We start from the raw sequence: 21996 nt of genomic DNA on the forward strand, positions 1-21996 counted from the left end.
GCTGAGGGATCAGGCTGGGGAAATGTAATCACAAAAATTCATAGACAGAGCTATGGGTGCAAGGAATGACCATCCAAGATAGAAAAATGATAGTTTGAACCATGTTTTGAGGCTGTATAGTGTTTGTTGACATTTTCTTTGTTTACAAACATTGGGGTAAACAAGCTTACATTTTGGGTTCTGATGGCATTTATAAGTTCTATTTTTCAGGACTCAATGGTGGCATATCATTAATTTATTAGTCAACAAAACGGATGTAGAAACTGTTGATTGCCCCTTTAAAGGTAGTATTTACTCAAAGACAAAATCAGAATTTCTGGGATGCTTTTTATTCTACACTTGATGGCATTACATTTGTTTCACGGTTATCACAAAGCAATTTTTTAAATAATATGCATAAAATCATTGCGTCCTATTTTGAGTTAGCACCTCAAAGCTGTCCTCTTTTGTGAAACTGGAAAAAGAAAGTCACGGTTCTCTGTTTCAGCTAGCTTTCCAACATGCATCTTACTTTGTACTTATATTGTTGTGCAGATATTATAAAGAACTATTGATACGCTTATAAATCAGATATCTCTTGTAATTACTGTTAGGCTTATATGCAATTCACCATTGCTTTACAGTGGATAGTCATGTCTGTTGTATACATTGTTTGTTGGGCCACAGGACAGGCAGTAATCAGATCTTCTCCACATAGTTTCCAGGGAAGAGTCCTTCCTTGCCACAAAACCTGCCTCTCCACCAGCCTGATGCATCTGCAGGGGAACACAGAGATATGGACAGCTGTGTACTCCATACACAGTACAGTCTTAGAACTCATCCAATACAGGTCTGAGCATGAATTGATGCTGTGAGCTTATTCGGGATCAGCACTTAAAGCATAACAGCACTGGTGTTGTAGTGCCAAGCATCCAACAAGTTCTCTAGTCTCTTCTGCCTCTTTCTTCTCACCGTTTTCCGTTGTTGAGATGGACACAGTTTCTTAACAAATAGAGAATTGAGTACTATTCTATTCCTTCCCTACGTGTTCCTCACCTTCATTGAGCAGGTCGATGATATCATTGGTGTCGAAGCTGAGCTCGTCTGTGTCCTGGCCAGCATACTGGTACAGCGCCCGGCAACGCGGGCCGGTGGGGCGTGGCTGGGCCTTGGGCCGGCTGGATGGGGCCGGGGGTGGCCGCTGGCTGCTGATACTCCTCTTCCTCTGCATTCTGGAGAGGGGGGGGGATGAGAGAGAGAGAGATGAGAGAGAGAGAGGGAGATAGTATATGTTGTGAATACCCACTGTGTGCTCAGTTTATTCAGCTCACCCAGACACGCCCTGGTCAGGCACGTTGAGGAAGTCCAGGTTCCCCTGCTGAGTCTGAGCCGAGCCTCGTCTTGTATTCAGGGAGCCCAGTTTGGGGAGGGCGGCGCTGGGGGGCCGGTTCTGTTTCTGGGGGATGGAGTAGGTTTGCTCTGGCTGCTGGGGCGGTGGAGGACCTTTACCTCCGGGTGCACCATTCTGGTGCCCTAGTCAAAGAAGAGGAACACAGATACCATCAAAACACAAGTATACCATTGTATACCATTCATACACTAAGACCTCTAAGATCTCAACATAATTATCACAGTGGTGGTACACAGTTCACAGTAAGCACTGCAAGTCCATGTTCATGAAGTGAGGCCTGCCAATGACGTAGGAACATATCTGGACCAAATAATGAGTTTACCTCTGCTAGGAGGCTGACTCCTGCCCCCTCCATGGTTCTGTGGAGATCCCTTCTTGGTGGGCTCTGACAAAATAGACATGTAGAGTTTTGACTAACAGGATATATTATATACTGTACACTGTATTGAGTCAGACTTAGTATTCTATACATTATCTACTATATCTATGTCTCTTTTCTACTTCGGTATGTGATTTTTTCTGTTCCTGATACTCACTGGAGGTCTTTGGCAGGCCGTCTCCCACGTTGATGGTGAGGGTCTTTCCAGCTGGTTTGATCTCTGCCAGGTCTCCCTGTCCCCTCTGGAACACCACAACACGGGTGCCCCCTCCACCCCAGCCCTCCTTCTTCACCCGGAACTCCAGTCTGTAGAGAGCCACAACAGTGGACATGAATGATATGATCCATTTTACCAGATGCTTTCATCCAAAGTTAACTCGATCAACTAAACTATGGAGACCACACATAGAGAGTCATATAGCAAGGCTGTTCCTATCCAGTATGTGTGTAGTCATACCTGTCGTTGAAGGAGAGAGACAGCTTGTTCTTGGTCACCTCTTCATAGCGCTTACAGAGCAGGCTGAGGAACTCAGTCTTGAAGTTGGACTCTAGCAGACTGTCATACTGAGCCTCATGCACGATGAAGAAATCATCCTGTCTCATACTACAGAGGGAGAAAGGCAGAAATGGAAAGGTTTGAGGGATTGCCGTTGATAGAAGACAAGAAGTGTCACACACAGTAGCCGATATAGCAAAGTTCTTTTTTTTTTTTACATATCCTGTGTGATCAGTTCCTGTTTATTAATGACAACACTGACCACAAAAGTTCCCAATGGTACTGCCTGGAAATACATCATACTGGACTGTTATATGCTATTCTAAGTGGAGCAGGGAGAAAACCCCTTTACCTAAGAGAGACAGAGTGGATGCTCTCAAACTCCAGCTTCCTCTTTAACACCTCTTTTATCTGTCCCTTCTCTGGCCCCTTCTTCACCTTCTCTCTGCCTATCAGGTAGATGCCCTTGGGAGACAGAATCAGGTCCCTCTTGATGGACTGGAGAGAGAAAATGGGAGGGGTAGAGAAAGAATAAGAGTGAGAATGAGTGTGTATAAATGGAAGAAGTTAACCCCATGTTGTGTTGTTAACCCCGGCATTGGCTCTCTTTTCCTCACCGCTCTGTAGGGGAGGGACAGGTAGACTCACATTGAACCTGCGGTCAAACTTGTTGACAGAGTCTGCAAAGTCGACTCGCTCCCTCTTGGCCAGGAACTGTCTGAGCTCAGGCCTCTGCTCCAGGCCCAGATAGTCTCCTACAAAGTTCCTGTTGATGCTGTTCCTCCTCCGCTCCTTAGAGTTGTACAGGATGTCCGAGGCTGCGGATAACATTCGAGAGAGGGGAGTACATGGTCATTTTAAGTAAGAACCTTCAAGGACATATTCATTGCTGTATATTCATTTTCTTTATTTACATTGATTTATGTATATTCATATTTCTTTCTTGTATCATCCCCACACACCCCTCTAGGATCATTGACACACTTACCCTCCTCCCTCATCTGTTCATATTTCCTCCTGGCGATATACCTTCTCCAGGCCTTCTGGATGGTCCTGGCGAACATGTCGAATTTCCTCTCCCGCATCTCTTCCAATAGGAAGAGCTAGGAGAGATGGAGGGGAGAGGGAATGCTTTGATCAAAGAAACCCTTTTACAGTATATAGATGAATACCTCACACCTTATTTGTGATACATTTCATATATTCATTTAAACCGGGAAAACCCATTGAGATAAAAGAAATAGCACTTTTCTCAGGGAGACCTATGTGGGCCCCTACCGACTCTGGGGCCTTGACAAAGACCTTGGAGCGCCCCATCTGGTACTGATCTGTGTCCATGTTGACAGAGCGGAGGAGATGCAGGACCCCCTGCTGCTCTCCCCCCCGCCAGCACGGCCACGTCTCTGCCGTCAGGATGGCATACCTGTAGGCCACACACAGAGGGTCAGGCACTGGGGGGACGGACACACACACACACACACACACGAAGCAGACACTGAAGGACACACACCTAAGAGTAAGTAAGACTCACCTCTGTAGGAACTTATTGAAGACTCTGCGGTAGGCGTAGCCGGCTCGACGTACACGGATGTTCTCCCGCAGCCCAAGGTACTCCACCTGGTGCTTGGCCCTAAACACACACACATAGTTTCATCATCCCCTTTATTCTGATGTTCCATTTCTAATGTTCCAAACTATACCGTCATAACTTCCTGCTGAATTCTCTGAATGTTCTGCTATTGGATATTTGGTGTCTGTTGGGGGGTGTAATAGAGACAAACCGGCTCTCCTCCCAGTCCTTGGGTCTCTTAGTCTCGTTGGGTTTGATACATCGGATATAGTGGGGGGTGCACTTCATCAACGTGTTCACCAGATCATTGGCTTGTTTCTGCAGAGAGAACATAAGAGATGGATATACCACCATGTAGCTACTAATAATCTCAAACCTATGGGTGTACTGTTCCACTCAGCCACTGAACCACAGTGCTGGCAGTAGAGTTGGGACTGTTACCTTGATCTTAGAGCTAGCAGTAGTGGGCCTGCTCTTCTTGTCTGTGTTGAGGTTTTCAGGGAAGAGGCTGCGGATGAAGTCACTGCGGGAACAAGATGGAGGACTGTTAGTATAATTTAATTCAACAAGGACCACAATTCCCACATTATTTTCAAGCCTTGGTTGTTTTGAGACACGTGTCTGTTAAGGTAAAGATAGAGGCATACGTACTGTTCACTGCTCTGCATGAGTTCAATGAGGTCAGTAAAAAGCACGTCCCGGTTTCTCTCACAGAAGCCATTTATTTCGTAGGAGACCTGAGGTGACATGAGACATCATGTGTAAATATCAACATTCACACCGACCTTCACACATGTCTACCTACCCACTTCCCACTGATGGAACATTTCTTTCTACCTCAGTCTAGAATTGTCTACGTCTATGTGTTTTGAGCGTGAGAAGACTTGTCCTCTCCTGGTACCCACCTTGCCTGCATAGTGGTGGATGACAAAGCCAGAGTTCCAGCTGTTGAAATGTTCGTGAGTGCCCACCGCCGCAGAGAGCTTCTGGAGCAGGGTGCCATCTGCCCCTTCACCCTTGGCATGCATGGTGGCACACACATCATCCAGCACACTCATGATGCCTGGTGGGTTCTGGAGGGGATTGTTAGACATTTAGCGTGGTAGCCACAAGCAGAATAAAGACACATTTGTGGAAATTCCATTGAGATATTGTCATTTTTGGCTCACCAACTTATTCTCGATGAGGTCACACACAACCTTGTTGTTGAAATACTCAATTGGTGTCCACTTGATGCCTTCCTGAACATACTCTTCCTGTGAGAAACACAGAGAGATAGACAATGCCAATATAATTTTCACAACATCCAAGACACCTCATAAAGGAAATGAAGAGTGTTGATGTTTGAGAGTGGTTTGTACCTGTTCAGCCTTCAGTGTCAGCTCAATAAATATCTGCTGTAGCTTCTCGTTGACAAAGTTGATGCAGAACTGCTCAAACCCATTCCTCTGTCAGAAAGCACACATCCAGATTGAAGACAATGTTATTACACAGCTATGTCTGGTCTTATTATCCCATCAGAGATCAGAGATGTACATGTCTGTATTTAATATACCATTCACCTGAAATATCTCAAAGCCATATATGTCAAGTACTCCTATACTGTATTCTTCATGAGGTTTCTGTATGGCTTTGTTTATTGCCTGGTAATAGGAGAGGAAGAGAGAGGAGAGTTCATTAGTATGAAATGGACGTGTCACCATTACTGTATTTGTGTCTGTGTGTGTATCGTTGCAGTGTATAGTAAACTCAGCAAAAAAAGAAACGGCCCATTTTCAGGACCCTGTCTTCCAAAGATAATTAGTAAAAATCCAAATAACTTCACAGATCTTCACCGATCTTCATTGTAAAGAGTTTACAATTACAGTTCATAAACAATTAATGAACAACCACCTGTGGAACTGTCGTTAAGACACAACTAACAGACGGTAGGCAATTAAGGTCACAGTTATGAAAACTTAGGACACTAAAGAGGCCTTTCTACTGACTCTGATAAACACCAAAAGAAAGATGCCCAGGGTCCCTGCTCATTTGCGTGAACGTGCCTTAGGCATGCTGCAAGGAGGCATGAGGACTGCAGATGTGGCCAGGGCAATAAATTGCAATGTCCGTACTGTGAGACACTGAAGACAGCGCTACAGGGAGATAGGATAGACAGCTGATTGTCCTCGCAGTGGCAGACCACGTGTAACAACACCTGCACAGGATCAGTACATCCAAACATCACACCTGCGGGACTGGTACAGGATGGCAACAACAACTGCCTTAGTTACACCAGGAACGCACAATCCCTCCATCAGTGCTCAGACTGTCCGCAATAGGCTGAGAGAGGCTGGACTGAGGGCATGTAAGCCTATTGTAAGGCAGGTCCTCACCAGACATCACCGGCAACAACGTTGCCTATGGGCACAAACCCACCGTCACTGAACCAGACAGGACAGCAAAAAGTGCTCTTCACTGACGAGTCGTGGTTTTGTCTCACCAGGGGTGATGGTCGGATTCACGCTTATTGTCGAAGGAATGAGCGTTACACCGAGGCCTGTACTCTGGAGCGGGATCGATTTGGAGATGGAGGGTCCGTCATGGTCTGGGGCGGTGTGTCACAGCATCATCGGATTGAGCTGGTTGTCATTGCAGGCAATCTCAACGCTGTGCGTTACAGGGAAGACATCCTCCTCCCTCATGTGGTACCCTTCCTGCAGGCTCATCCTGACATGACCCTCCAGCATGACAATGCCACCAGCCATACTGCTCGTTCTTTGCGTGATTTCCTGAAGGACAGGAATGTCAGTGTTCTGCCATGGCCAGCAAAGAGCCTGGATCTCAATCCCATTGAGCACGTCTGGGACCTGTTGAATCGGAAGGTGAGGGCTAGGGCCATTCCCCCCAGAAATGTCTGGGAACTTGCAGGTGCCTTGGCGGAAGAGTCGGGTAACATCTCACAGCAAGAACTGGCAAATCTGGTGCAGTCCATGAGGAGGAGATGCACTGCAGTACTTAATGCAGCTGGTGGCCACACCAGATACTGACTGTTACTTTTGACTTTGACCCCTCTGTTCAGGGACACATTATTCCATCTGTTAGTCACATGTTTGTGGAACTTGTTCAGTTTATGTCTCAGTTGTTGAATCTTGTTATGTTCACACAAATATTTACACATGTTAAGTTTGCTGAAAATAAACACAGTTGACAGTGAGAGGACGTTTATTTGTTTGCTGAGTTTAGTTGTCCCTGACCTCCACCAGGTAGTCAAAGAGTCGTGTGTAGAGGGCCTTAGCCAGGGCGTCTCGGGTATATGTGGCTTGTTCTTGATTGAGTGTCACATCGATGGACTCAGACTTTCCACCCCACTTTGAGTCCATCTTTCTGCTGGTCAGTTTGTCTTGCAGACGCGTTGGGTCAACGCCCAGCAGATAGGCAGGAAAGGCAAGCACTGGGAGGGAGGAAGAACATGCAGAACACCTGAGCAAAATACATGAATTCCTGCTTTCATTATAGCAAAAGTGTGTTTTGGTGTCTATCCCTCTCTAATATTTTTTCACCTTATGGGGACAGTTGCATTGATGCTTACTTGTGCATGTGGAGCTCTGTGTGCATGTGTTCATGTGGAGCTCTGTGTGCATGTGTTCATGTGGAGCTCTGTGTGCATGTGTTCATGTGGAGCTCTGTGTGCATGTGTTCATGTGGAGCTCTGTGTGCATGTGTTCATGTGGAGCTCTGTGTGCATGTGTTCATGTGGAGCTCTGTGTGCATGTGTTCATGTGGAGCTCTGTGTGCATGTGTTCATGTGGAGCTCTGTGAGCATGTCTTCATGTGCATGTGTGTGTATTAGGCATGTTTGTCTTCTCCCACTCACAGTCAGTGCTTTCCACCTGCCCATAGTTGCCTGCCTCTATGAAGCTGATGTTTCCAAGGTGCAGGATTCCTGTTATGATCTGCAGCCCCTGAGCCTGGTAGGCCTCTGGGATCCCAATCACATTCATGGCTTCCTGTGGACAAAGCTCAACACTGATGTCTATGGTCCTGTACAGAGCGCCATTACTGCTGGCCCTGACAACACACTAGGACTGGGAATACACAATAGAACAGTATATTTAAGTAATATAAGCCTGTATTATGAATATAAATATGAGTGTCAATTTGTTCCCAGTGCTTCTGTGATGTCTCAATAAAGAAAACAAATGTGTACTCTGTTTTAAGCCCTGATGGCGTAAGGTACCATTGTCTCCTGAAAGTCCTTGCTGTCGTTGGTTCCGTCCACTTTGTATGTCCCAGACTGGTTCAGGTAGTAGTAGTAGTCTGGAGTCATGATGCCCAGGGCTTCTTTCTGCTGGGGGTTGGCTCCTTCTATTAGCTAAATACAACAGTTCAGACAAAACACAACTGAAAGTTATAGCACATGAATTACATATCAACAATTCACACACAATTATGAAACCCTACAGAACCGTTAAATCTGTGCTGTCGGGTGAGAAAGTCAAACACATTGTCATTGTGGGTTGTTAAGTTACTGCTGGCCTAGCTTGGGGCCTGACTGACCTGGTAGTAGACGTGGAAGTTCCTCTCGTTCTCATTCTGGCTCACCACCCTCGACTTCTCAAGAAGGAAGTTGGAGATTTTACCACCGTCCGGCTCTCCTCCTCTGCTAAACTGGATTTCAAAGTACTTACCCTGTTAGATCAGAACACACACAAAAACCTATCACTCAAATTAGACATGGTTCATTATTCTGACTTTGTGGGCAGGTAGCCTAGTGGTTAAGAGCGTTGGGCCAGTAACCGAAAGAGCGCTGGTATCGAAGCCCTGAACGGACTAGGTGAAAAATCTGTCGATGTTCCCTTGATCAGGGCACTATACCCTAATTGCTCCTGTAAGTAGCTCTGGATAAGAGCTAAATGACTCGTATTTAAATGGGAATGGGTATGTGGCCCTATTCATTGGTAGAATGGAATTATCAGAGCAGTGACACGAGATGTACTACTGCTCTGTACCACAAGATGTACCACAAAATAATATATTTACATTACCACACAGCTGTTGACCCCACCCAGGATTTCACCTCAGCTCAGTCTTCTCAAGCTCTTTCATCTCATTGTGTTGTTCTTCTATAATAGAGGCCTACAGTACATACAGCTGGGCACCTCAGAGGCAGGACACCCCAGAGGTGACATGCACTCAGCCACAAAGCCTGCACTGTTGCATGTGGATGTGGTTAGGAGTTGAGGCTAACATCTCAGGATCTCAGCAGTAGGGAAAGGGGAGGGGGTGAAAGGTGGCTGTTGCATACTGCTGCTGTGGGTATATAGTCTGCAGAATTCAGATCACCTCTGGTAGAGCACAGGAAAAACAACAGCCTCTGTGCACAGTGTATTGTCTATAAGAATAGTTAGCACAGAACTAACAGAAACGATAAGTTTACAGTATCAGTCTTAGTTTATTAGCCCACACACAGTGTCTAGAGAGGAGGAGAAAGATGAAGGGAGGCTGATTGCTGTACATATCACTCACAAAGCGACTGGAGTTGTTGTTGCGGACAGTCTTGGCATTGCCGAAGGCCTCTAATAGAGGATTGGACTGGAGGATGATGTCCTTCACATGCTGAGAGACACATACAGAGAAACATCACAATACAGAACTTCAGTTTCCTTCACAGTCATTAGTAATGGTAAATGCTAATAGTAGTAATAGTAATGGTAATAGTAGTAATAGTAATGCTAATAGTAGTAATAGTAATGGTAGTAATAGTAATGCTAATAGTAGTAATAGTAATGGTAATAGTAGTAATAATAATGCTAATAGTAGTAATAGTAATGCTAATAGTAGTAATAGTAATGCTAATAGTAGTAATAGTAGTGGTAATAGTAGTAATAGTAATGGTAATAGTAGTAATAGTAATGGTAATAGTAGTAATAGTAGTAATTGTAATGGTAATAGTAGTAATAGTAATGCTAATGGTAGTAGTAGTAATAGTAATAACAGAAGGTAATACCTGCACTTTATCACCTCCTCCTGATACTTTGGAGATGTAACCCATAATGTATTTTGCAGCCACAGTCTTCCCAGCTCCACTCTCCCCACTGGCACAACACCCACAAAACATACAGCCATATTAATGATAACCCTCTAATTTACACTGTATCAAAAAACCTTGTGAAACTTGTTGTGAAGGTGATCTATGGCTGCACATGAGTTTCTGTTTATTTTATACTAAACAAAAATATAAACACAACATGTAAAGTGTTGGTCCCATGTTTCATGACCTGAACTAAAATATCCCAGAAATGTTCCATATGCACATAAAGCTTATTTCTTTCAAATTCTGTGCACAAATGTGTTCATATCCCTGTTTGTGAGCGTTTCTCCTTTGCCAAGATAATCCATCCACCTGACAGGTGTGGAATATCAAGAAGCTAATTAAACAGCATGATCATTACACAGGTGCACATTGTGCTGGGGACAATAAAAGGCCACTCTATAATGTGCAGTTTTGTTACACAACACAATGCCACAGATGTCTCAAGTTTTGAAGGAGTGTGCAATTGGCATGCTGACTACAGGAATGTCCACCAGAGCTGTTGCCGGAGAATTTAATGTTAATTTCTCTATCATAAGCCGCCTCCAACGTTGTTTTACAGAATTTAGCAGTATGTCCCACTGTTTAACGTATACTGTTTACAGGAAACTCACTCTACATCCTTAGATGAAGTTGAGTGGGAAAAGGAATGGGGTGGTGAAATAAATTTCTGTCACGGACAAAGGAATTCAAAGGGTGTGATGATATTAATTAACAAAAATGTTGAATATGAAAATGGATGAAAAAAAGATTTGGCTCATTCATTTATATGGTCCAAATCAGGATGATCCACAGTTCTTCGAAAATATTTATACCAATTTATTGAACTTATGATCTAATCATTATGGTATGAGACTATAACACAGTGTTAAGTACCTCAATGGACCGTAAAGGTAATCACTCTACAAACTATCCTCACAGTGCCCTTAAGGAAATCACAAATATTATGGACACATTAAAAATAGTGGATATTTGGAGGCTAAAAAACCCCGACCTAGTGAGACATACATGGAGGAGACTTAATCAAGCTAGTCGTCTTGACTACTTTCTTATCTCTTTCTCTCTTGCATAAATGTTTTTAATAGGAGACAGAATGCGATCGGATCATCATCTAATAGGCATTCACATAACTCTTATAGATTTTCCACGTGGACGGGAATATTGGAAATGTAATCAAAGTTTACTGGAGGACAACTTATTTTTAACTAAGACAAAATAATTTATAACTGATTTTTTTCAGTATAATATAGGTTCAGCAAATCCTCTTATTGTTTGGAATACCTTAAAATGTACCTTCAGGGGTCATTCAATTCAAAATTCATCAATAATAAAAAATCAGTTTCTGGCTAAAGAGACAAGACTAACAAGGGAAATCCATGAACTAATATTACAGGTAGATAGCAATAAAAATGATACTACAGAGATACAAGTTAGAAGAAAAACATAAAGAACTTGAGGAACTTATTCAAGAACAAACTAATGTAATCTATTACATTAGTTCAATTTCGGTAATTCTCTCATAAAATGGGTAAAAATAATGTATAGCAACCCCAGGTGTAAAAAAGTAAATAACGGCTACTACTCAGAGAGTTTTGAATTGTCAAGAGGAGTTTAACAAGGGTGTCCGCTGTCACCATATCTATTCGTTATGGCCATCGAAATGCTAGCTATTAAAATCAGATCCAATAACAACATTAGAGGATTAGAAATCCAAGGCTTAAAAACAAAGGTGTCCATGTATTTTTATTTTACTTTTATATCACCTTTATTTAACCAGGTAGGCTAGTTGAGAACAAGTTCTCATTTGCAACTGCAACCTGGTCAAGATAAAGCAAAGCAGTTCGACACATACAACAACACAGAGTTACACATGGAATAAACAAACATACAATCAATAATACAGTAGAAAATATATATGTACAGCATGTGCAAATGAGGTAGGATAAGAGAGTTAAGGCAATAAATAGGCCATGGTGGCGAAGTAATTACAATATAACAATTCAACACTGGAATGGTAGAATGTGCAGAAGATGAATGTGTAAGTAGAGGTACTGGGGTGCAAAGGAGCAAGGTAAGTAAATAAATACAGTATGGGGATGAGGTAGATTAGATTGGATATTTACAGATGAGCTATGTACAAATGTAGTGATCTGTGAGCTGCTCTGACAGCTGGTGCTTAAAGCTAGTGAGGGAGGTAAGAATCTCCAGCTTTAGTGATTTTTGCAGTTTGTTCCAGTCATTGGCAACAGAGAACTGGAAGGAGAGGCGGCCGAAGGAAGAATTGGCTTTGGGGGTGACCCGTGAGATTTACCTGCTGGAGCGCATGCTATGGGTGGGTGCTGCTATGGTGACCAGTGAGCTGAGATAAGGCGGGGCTTTACCTAGCAGAGACTTGTAGATGACCTGGAGCCAGTGGGTTTGGCAACGAGTATGAAGCGAGGGCCAGCCAACGAGAGCGTACAGGTCGCAGTGGTGGGTAGTATATGGGGCTTTGGTGACAAAACGGATGGCACTGTGGTAGACTGCATCCAATTTGTTGAGTAGAGTGTTGGAGGCAATTTTGTAAATGACATCGGCTAAGTCGAGGATCAGTACGATGGTCAGTTTTACGAGGGTATGTTTGGCAGCATGAGTGAAGGATGCTTTGTTACGGAATAGGAAGCCGATTATAGATTTAATTTTGGATTGGAGATGCTTATTGTGAGTCTGGAAGGAGAGTTTACAGTCTAACCAGACACTTAGAAAATGTGGACAACTACAAATACCTAAGTCAGAACCGTCCAGAGTAGTGATGCTGGACGGGCGGGCAGCAATCGGTTGAAGAGCATGCGTTTAGTTTTACTTGCATTTAAGAGCAGTTGGAGGCCACGGAAGGAGAGTTGTATGGCATTGAAGCTCGTCTGGAGGTTAGTTAACACTGTGTCCAAGGAGGGGCCAGAAGTATACAGAATGGTGTCGTCTGCATAGAGGTGGATCAGAGAATCACCGGCAGCAAGAGCGACATCATTGATGTATACAGAGAAAAGAGTCGGCCTGAGAATTGAACCCTGTGGCACCCCCATAGAGACTGGCAGAGGTCCGGACAACAGGCCCTCTGATTTAACATACTGAACTCTATCAGAGAAGTAGTTGGTGAACCAGGCGAGGCAATCATTTGAGAAACCAAAGCTGTTGCGTCTGCCAATAAGAATGTTGTGATTGACAGAGTCGAAAGCCTTAGCCAGGTCGATGAATACGGCTGCACAGTAATGTCTCTTATCGATGGTGGTTATGATATCATTTAGGACCTTGAGCGTGGCTGAGGTGCACCCATGACCAGCTCTGACACCAGATTGCATGGTGGAGAAAGTATGGTGGGATTCGAAATGGTCGGTAATCTGTTTGTTAACTTGGCTTTTGAAGACCTTAGAAAAGCAGGGTAGAATAGATAGTGGTCTGTAGCAGTTTGGGTCTAGAGTGTCTCCCCCTTTGAAGAGGGGGATGACTGCGGCAGCTTTCCAATCTTTAGGAATCTCGGACGATACGAAAGAGGTTGAACAGGCTAGTAATAGGGGTTGCAACAATTCTGGGAGATAATTTTAGAATGCCGATGACTCAAGTTTTATATTAAGTCCGCAAGCTAGATCCCTGCAATGTCTCATTAAAGATCTAGATAACTTTTCTGTACTCTTTGGACTAAAACCTAATTATGATAAGTGTACAATATTACATATTGGAAGCGGGTGGCAGCGGGAGGAGGTAGGGAAATGGTCTGTCTGCCCAATATAAAGGATCAAAACTGGAGGAGGCAGGTGGCAGCGGGAGGAGGTAGGGAAATGGTCTGTCTGCCCAATATAAAGGATCAAAACTGGCGGAGGAATAAGAATAGCATAAATAGGAAAGTATACCAGTTTCATTTGAGGACCAGGATGTTGACAACTGTGCCATACAGATGACAAAATAGTTGGGAAGAGATTTTTGATGTACTGATTCCATGGTACAGGGTGTATGAGTTGATATATAAAACAACGCAAGATTCAAGACTTCATGATTTTCAGCTAAAATTACTATATAGAATTCTTCCCACCAACAAAATGTTGAATATTTGGGGCACAAAATCATCGAAGCTCTGCAGATTTTGTTGTGAGGATACAGAATCAATAGACCATTTATTTTGGTATTGCCCTCAGGTAGCCTGTTTCTGGTCTCAGGTTCAGGAATGGCTGAAAATGCATAGCATTGATCTAAAATTGGCCCTAGAAATAGTACTGTTAGGAGGTCTGGAGAGACCGGGTCAGTCAATTACTAATATACTAATACTCTTAGTAAAAGTATTTATTTTCATCTCGCAATCTGTGGATTCTATTCGATTAGATAGATTGAAATTGTACATTAAACATCACAGTATAGTTGAAAGATATGAGTTGCATAGAAACCAGAAGTGGGTGGCCAGCAGCGGCTTCACTGCAAGTATATTGTATGTTTCGAATGTTCAATAAATTAAATAATAATAATAAAGTATGTCCCACTGGCCTTATAACCAACGACCACGTGTAACCATGTCAGCCTGGGACCTCCACATCAGGCTTCTTCACCTGCGGAATAGTCTGAGATCAGCCACCTGGACAGCTAACGAAACTGTGGGTTTGCACAACCAAAGAATTTCTGCACAAACGGTCAGAAACCATCTCAGGGAAGTTTATTTGTGTGCTCGTCATCCTCACCAGGGTCTTGACCTGACTTCAGTGGGCAAATGCTCACCACGGATAGCCACTGTCACACTGAAGAAGTGTGTAGGTATGTATGGTGTCATGTGGGCAAGCGATTTGCTGATGTCAACGTTGTGAACAGAGAGCCCCATGGTGGAGGTGGGGTTATGGTATGGGCAGGCATAAGCTACGGACAACGAACACAACTGCATTTTATCAATGGCAATTTGAATACACAAAGATACCGTGACGAGTTACTGAGGCCCATTGTTGTGCCGTTCATCCGCCGCAATCACCTCATGTTTCACCATGAAAATGCACAGCCCCATGTCTCAAGGATCTACACAATTCCTGGAAGCTGAAAATGTCCCAGTTCTTCCATGGCTTGCATACTCACCAGACATGTCACCCATTGAAAATGTTTGGGATGCTCTGGATCGACGTGTACGACAAAGTGTTCCAGCTCCCGACAATATCCAGCAACTTCGTACAGCCATTGAAGAGGAGTGGGACAACATTCCACAGGCCACAATCAACAGCCTGATCAACTCTATGTGATGTGACTCTCTGTTGCATTTATATTTCTGTTCAGTGTAGTTAGAAAGGAAATGACACACTGATTGAGCTTTGGTTCTTTGTTAGTTCTGAGAAAAGTAGTGAGAGTAAATGTTTTTGGGTAGAATGACGCACATGAGAAGGCCTAAGGTGCGTTAGAGAGAGGCACAGAGATGAACTAGGACTACATACTGCCTGCCAGCAGAAAGAGATAGCAGTTATGACACTGGTATAATAACACACCTGATAATAACACACTGGTTCTCCTGATCAATCATCATGTTCCTGTACATGTTATCAGTCAGGGCGTAGATGTGGGGAGGGTTTTCATACTGGGCCTTTACAGGTAGAGAGATGGAAAGGAAGAGAGAGAGAGCAAGAGAGAGAGGGAGAGAGAGAGAGAGAGAGAGAGGAGAGAGAGAGAGAGAGAGAGAGAGAGGGGGGAGTTTAATATACAACTATGAAGGTAAACAAGGAAGTGAATGGGAATACAGTATAAAGACCAAAGTATGTGTTGAACAATAGGATGGTTTACTCACAGCCCCTTGGTAGAGTTCAATTTCCCGGTCAGTGAAGTAGGGCATCTGTTTGAAAGGGTTCACTGATATCAACACAGAGCCAATATAGGTCTGCACATGACAGTTAAGGGTGTTTCTCGTGAAATCACAGAATATGATATTGAAACAATCACAGCGAAATAGTTGATTATGTAAACTTTTCAAAAAGATAAATATCCCAAACCATACATTAGTTTCATCCGGACTGGATTACACACACATATATAATGCTTTTTTTCACACAAAGAATGAATTAAGTCCCGAATGTGCAGTAAAATATGTACTAAAAACACGGAAGTGTGCTGTTGAGTCACAAAGTGCATCCAAAAGAGGAACAGTGCAGTCCTATTATTGCATACATTCATGTGTGTCTGCGCATGTGAAGAAGTTGAGTGAGTACATATGTGTGGTAGGGGGATGAGGCAAGGATGGTATGTATGTTTGTTATTGTGTTGTTGCTACTGTATGAGTACAAACATCAGCTGTGCTCACAAATGATATAGAATGGAAGGACCTAATGCTATGGGCCAATGGAATGACCTCAATGACCTCAATGACCTCAATTCTCAAATGGTTTAAAAGCCATTTGTAACAGTTTTTTGTTTGTGCGTATGTGTGTATGCCTATAAATACATCAGTCTGAGAGTGTGTGAGGGGGCAGGTCTGCCGTATTTCTTCTGAAGAGACATTTGTGAGAAGTGATGAAGGTCCCTAACAGACAATGAAACAGGATACGAAGATGTAGTCATCCATGTATCTCTTCTTCAGGTTCTCCACAATGGCGTCTTCGCTGATCTTGGACAGTAGCACCATGTCGTCCACACCACTCTGCTTGACATTCTGACTCTGCCAGTGATACTTACTGCCCTGCAGGAGAGAACACTCTGGGTTAGGGAATGCACACCCTTTTTATGTGTAATTGAGGCAGAGAGAAAAGCAGAGGTAGATCTATAGATGACCTAGTTCATACTGAATGTGAGCTACAGAACATTCTGAGAGGGAATCTACAAACAGGAGGGGTATAGAAAACCAGAGGAAGCATGGGCCAACTGTAATTGGAAGGCATGTGCACCAGCAGACATCAGAGAGAAGTTTCTCAGCAGCAGGGTCTCTCTGTGTGTAACTGTGTCATTAAGAATGTGACTAACTGTGGTTATCAGTACAGGAAGCTGAGGACAGTTACCAGGCAACGCTCTGTAGATGAGGTGAGTATATGCCTGTTTGGCCATCTCTGTGAAGTACTGTTTCCCACTCTGATCTACGACAGTGATAACCAGTAGTTGTGGTATCTATTGAATATGCTTCCTATAGGAGTCTGTGGAATGGGAGGGGACTCAGTTTAAAGTATACCATTGGACCACAGATAGAGCGAGCAATGAGACAGATATTTCACAGGATGTATAAATGTGAAGCATTTGGTTTGCGTTTCCACTCACTCCCAAATATGGTGGTGAGAGGAAGCCCAGTGGAAGGCAGTGGGAGAAGATGGAGCGAGATGGATTCTGGCCAACATTCTGCCAATTTTCTCATTGATAAAACATTTGATCTCGATACAGTTTTCTGTTTCCAAAACTAGAATCTGTTACGAACAGAGTAGACTAAGTTTTGTAGACTTGCCAAAGTTTCAAACAACTGCATTGTTTAGAAGGAGTGCAAGGGCGAATTGAGTTCCCTAAAATAAATATGCAAATACTTGCTAGAACACACCAATAGGCTGTCACTAGCTCTTGCTTATTCTGCCCACTATGATTTATTTGCTCCCACTGGAACTGACATCCTGTGGTCTATCTTGGGTTAGTTATACAAATCTGTGATTGGGCCTTGTTTTGGTGATTTCTTTACCCAAAATGAATGTAGTGCATTTTAAAGTAACTGCCAAAAAAATACCCTCTTTTCATTTTCTGCTCCCCTCCCATTCCTATGCCTTCAATATGATGATGACGTCCGCCACATCGTGCAGAGAGTTTCCTGACTTCCCTATCACCATATAAAGAGTTGAGTTGGACCCGGTTTGGCCAACGATGTTGTATTGAACTGTGTGATATGATCTTAGCCTTGTTTGGGTTCCCAACGCTGTTTTGTTTTGAAGTGTGGTGGATCCTGAAAATAGGTCTAACATGATTACTGTGGTCTGAGTTACAACTCTCTCAACCTTCTAGTGATAGAGGAGAAGGTTCTAATACAAATGTATATTCCAACCCAAGTGAGTCAGTCAACTCTCTGGCCAATCAATCAATGATATTCAATTACAAATAAGCTACCATGAACATTAGATACTGTAAGAAAACAAGCAGTACTTCAGTCCTTGAGGGCCGGTATTGCATCTCTGTTGTAAAGAATGATACCCACTTTTCATGTGAACAACCTGAGTAAGGCTGTTTGTTTGTCACACATTTCAGACCACAATCCATACGTATTCTGTTCAGCACACAGAAATGGCCTCAGCTGAGTGAAACCAAGGTTCTGACTGCTTTAAATAGCTAACTGCTGATGTGACTGTTGATCCAGTGCTATGTTAAAATAGCCCACTTGCTGATGTGTAGTGTCAGACCTGGGAGATGCTTTGTGCACTCAGAGAGGACTACTGTAGTTCACTCCATCTGTCATCACTGTTGTGAAAGGAAGTATTGTGTTAGAATCTACAGGCACCTCTGTCTGTCAGGGCTGCTGCACTTCCCTTCTCACGGCTCACCACTACATCTTGTGAAACCCTGTCCACTTTTCAACACGTCACTGCTGCTCTTCCATTCCAGACTACAGAACTTCTTTAAACAGTTCACCCTTACATTTACATTTGAATCCAGAGCGACTTGCCGTTAGTGCATTCATTTTAAGATAGCTACAGTGCCTTGCGAAAGTATTCACCCCCTTGGCGTTTTTCCTATTTTGTTGCATTACAACCTGTAATTTAAACTGATTTTTATTTGGATTTCATGTAATGGGCAGACACAAAATAGTCCACATTGGGGAAGTAAAGTTTAAAAAAATACTTGTTTAAAAACATGTATAAGAAAAACAAACAGAAAAGTGGTGGGTGTATATGTATTCACCCTCTTTGACATGAAGCCCCTAAATATGATCTGGTGCAACCAATTACCTTCAGAAGTCACATTATTAGTTAAATAAAGTCCACCTGTATGCAATATAAGTGTCACATGATCTGTCACATGATCTCAGTATATATGAATATATATATTTATGAACATTTGAACATCTTGGCCATGTTCTATTATAATCTCCACCCGGCACAGCCAGAAGAGGACTGGCCACCCCTCATAACCTGGTTCCTCTCTAGGTTTCTTCCTAGGTTTTGGCCTTTCTAGGGAGTTTTTCCTAGCCACCGTGCTTCTACACCTGTATTGCTTGCTGATTGGGGTTTTAGGCTGGGTTTCTGTACAGCACTTTGAGATATCAGCTGATGTAAGAAGGGCTATATCAATACATTTGATTTGATATATACACCGGTTCTGAAAGGCCCCAGAGTCTGCAACACCATTAAGCAAGGGGCACCACCAAGCAAGTGGCACCATGAAGACCAAGGAGCTCTCCAAACAGGTCAGGGACAAAGTTGTGGAGAAGTACAGATCAGGGTTGGGTCATAAAACAAAATCCGAAACTTTGAACATCCCACGGTGCAACCAATAATTGAAAGAATATGGCACCACAACAAACCTGCCAAGAAAGGGCCGCCCACCAAAACTCACAGACCAGGCAAGGAGGGCTTTAATCAGAGAAGCAACAAAGAGACCAAAGATAACCCTGAAGGAGCTGCAAAGCTCCACACTGGAGATTTGAGTAACTGTCCATAGGACCACTTTAAGCCGTACACTCCACAGAGCCGGGCTTTATGAAAGAGTGTCCAGAAAAAAATAAGCAAACATGTTTGGTGTTTGCCAAAAGCATGTGGGAGACTCCCCAAATATATGGAATTAGTCAGATGAGACTAAAATTGAGATTTTTGGCCATCAAGGAAAACGCTGTCTGGCGCAAACCCAACACTTCTCATCACCCTGAGAATATCATCCCCACAGTGAAGCATGGTGGTGGCAGCATCATGTTGTGGCAATGTTTTTCATCGGCAGGGACTGGGAAACTAGTCAGAACTGAAGGTATGATGGATGGTGCTAAATACAGGCAAATTCTAGAGGGAAACCTGTTTCAGGCTTCCAGAGATGTGAGACTGGGACAGAGGTTCACCTTCCAGCAAGACAATGACCCTAAGCATACTGTTAAAGCAGCACTCGAGTGGTTTAAGGGGATACATTTAAATGTCTTGGAATGGCCTAGTCAAAGCCCAGACCTCAATCCAATTGAGAATCTGTGGTATGACTTAAAAATTGCTGTACACCAGCGGAACCCATCCAACTTGAAGGAGCTGGAGCAGTTTTGCCTTTGAAGAATGGGCAAAAATCCCAGTGGCTAGATGTGCCAAGCTTATAGAGGTATACCCCAAGAGACTTGTTGTTATAAAACATATTTTGCATCTTCAAAGTGGTGGGCATGTTGTGTAAATAAAATGATACAAACCCCTCAAAAATCTATTTTAATTCCAGGTTGTAAGGCAACAAAATAGGAAAAATGCCAAGGGGGGTGAATACTTTCGTAAGCCACTGTAGGTGAGACAACAACATATCACATATCGTAGTAAGTACATTTTTCCTCAATAAAGAAGTTGTCAGCAAACTCAGTGCTAGTAGGAAAAGAAAGAGCTAGGGTTAGACCTTACCCAGCTCCTCAGGAACAATAGTCCCCTCTACTGCTGGTTTTCACATTTGATAGGAATCTTTTTAATGCTTTTGATCAGTATTGTCATACCTACATGTACTTTCTCTCTCATGTCTTGTTAACGTCATGAGAATACAATCTCTGGTTAGGAGAAAAACAGGTTGTTGCAGCAGCAGATACGTTTTATTAACGACTCCATAGTGTACAGCACATTCTTACACAAATGGGAGGACATAGGATTCAATCAATGCTTCTTTCCCTCTTGACTAGAAACATTCACCATAACCGGAGTGGATGCTAGCAGGGCTTGTCAGTCAAAAGAGGAAAGGACAGCATGTTCTCCATTTAAGGAGTTAAGAGTCTCTACTACTTGATGTCCACTACCTCCTGTTCTGCAGCACTTTGTTGTATGATTGTTGTTGACAAGAGTGACAGAACACAACAGTTATCCATTTTCCTTTCATCATCTGGACATAAAATGAACACACCCTGAACATCACTGTGCTTCCCTGTTGGTTCTATGTCAGCTGTTGCCAGGCTCCAGAGTGTGATAAGTGCCAGCATCCGGGCATAATGTGAGAGCCCACTGTACAGCTGAGTCAAGTGACCTCAACCTAACATATAAGGCCATGTTCTTCAGAAAGTCTGTGAGATAGAGGAGACCATCACAGGAGGCTGTTGAGGGGAGGATGGCTCATAAGGGCTCATAATAATGACTGGATTTAAATTAATGGAATGGTTTTAAACACAATGAAATCATTTGCTTGATGTGTCAAAGCTATTCCATGAATTCTATTCCAGACATTACTATGAACTCTTCCTCCCCAATTGAGGTGGCACCAGCTGCCTGTGCTCAGCATATACAGTAGATGGAGAGGATAGACGAGTCCTAGTGAGGAGAGTCTTCAATAGTCTAGGTATGTGTGTGGTGTGTTACCATCGTGCTGGCGGTGCGTGTGCCCCTCTTCTCCCACGGTCCTGGACCAGGTGTTCAGACTGTGTGTGTCGGTAATCCCACACTAGCCCCTTCACAGCACGACCATCACAGTCAGGAAGTCTCCAGCACACACAGTCACACAGACAGAACAGCCACCGAGAAGACTTTAACATTCAAAGCGTTCAAACGTACTTCCTCATACTCCCACAGACCCAGAGCGAAACAAGAACTGCTCTGCCACAGACTTAAGAGGACACAGACACACACACATAGATACAGACACACACACACACAGGTACAGACACACACACACACAGAGGCACACACACACACACTCATCCTATATCTATAGGTACCACTTCTACTCTGTTGCATTTTCAATTCTTCATTTAGTCATGGTCTAAATGTTTAGACCTAATTAACAGTCAATGTTGTTACTGCTAGGGGCTGTTATATCATACATTGTTAAAGTCCATAAACTTAATCTTTGATACAGACAGTATTTTTATGTCATGAATAACCCCTCTATAACATACCAATAATTTAACTAATGGCACTTCTGTGTTTAATTTCACTTTGCATGACGCTTCAGTTGTTTACTAACTACTCCACCCAGACTGTGGTTA

At 43.3% G+C, this 21996-nt stretch overlaps 1 protein-coding gene across 1 annotated transcript; it reads right to left on the minus strand.

Annotated features, from left to right (window-relative positions):
* Window positions 1-310: 310 nt before the first annotated feature.
* Window positions 311-21558, minus strand: myo1f (myosin IF). The gene is made up of 28 exons (XM_024422542.2): window positions 21371-21558; window positions 16444-16575; window positions 15691-15780; window positions 15395-15489; window positions 9825-9912; window positions 9344-9433; window positions 8375-8506; window positions 8055-8189; window positions 7692-7824; window positions 7072-7268; window positions 5398-5478; window positions 5197-5283; window positions 5005-5091; window positions 4741-4908; window positions 4487-4572; window positions 4277-4358; window positions 4047-4153; window positions 3797-3895; window positions 3544-3688; window positions 3254-3368; window positions 2914-3083; window positions 2618-2763; window positions 2227-2373; window positions 1927-2075; window positions 1713-1775; window positions 1311-1512; window positions 1036-1211; window positions 311-755 (listed from the first exon to the last, which is right to left on the minus strand). Exons 1-28 carry the CDS (start codon window positions 21371-21373, stop codon window positions 679-681), a joined length of 3282 nt encoding a protein of 1093 aa, XP_024278310.2. The 5' UTR covers window positions 21374-21558; the 3' UTR covers window positions 311-678.
* Window positions 21559-21996: the final 438 nt, after the last annotated feature.

This window comes from Oncorhynchus tshawytscha, linkage group LG05 (assembly GCF_018296145.1).
Source record: "Oncorhynchus tshawytscha isolate Ot180627B linkage group LG05, Otsh_v2.0, whole genome shotgun sequence".
Lineage (NCBI taxonomy): Eukaryota > Metazoa > Chordata > Actinopteri > Salmoniformes > Salmonidae > Oncorhynchus > Oncorhynchus tshawytscha.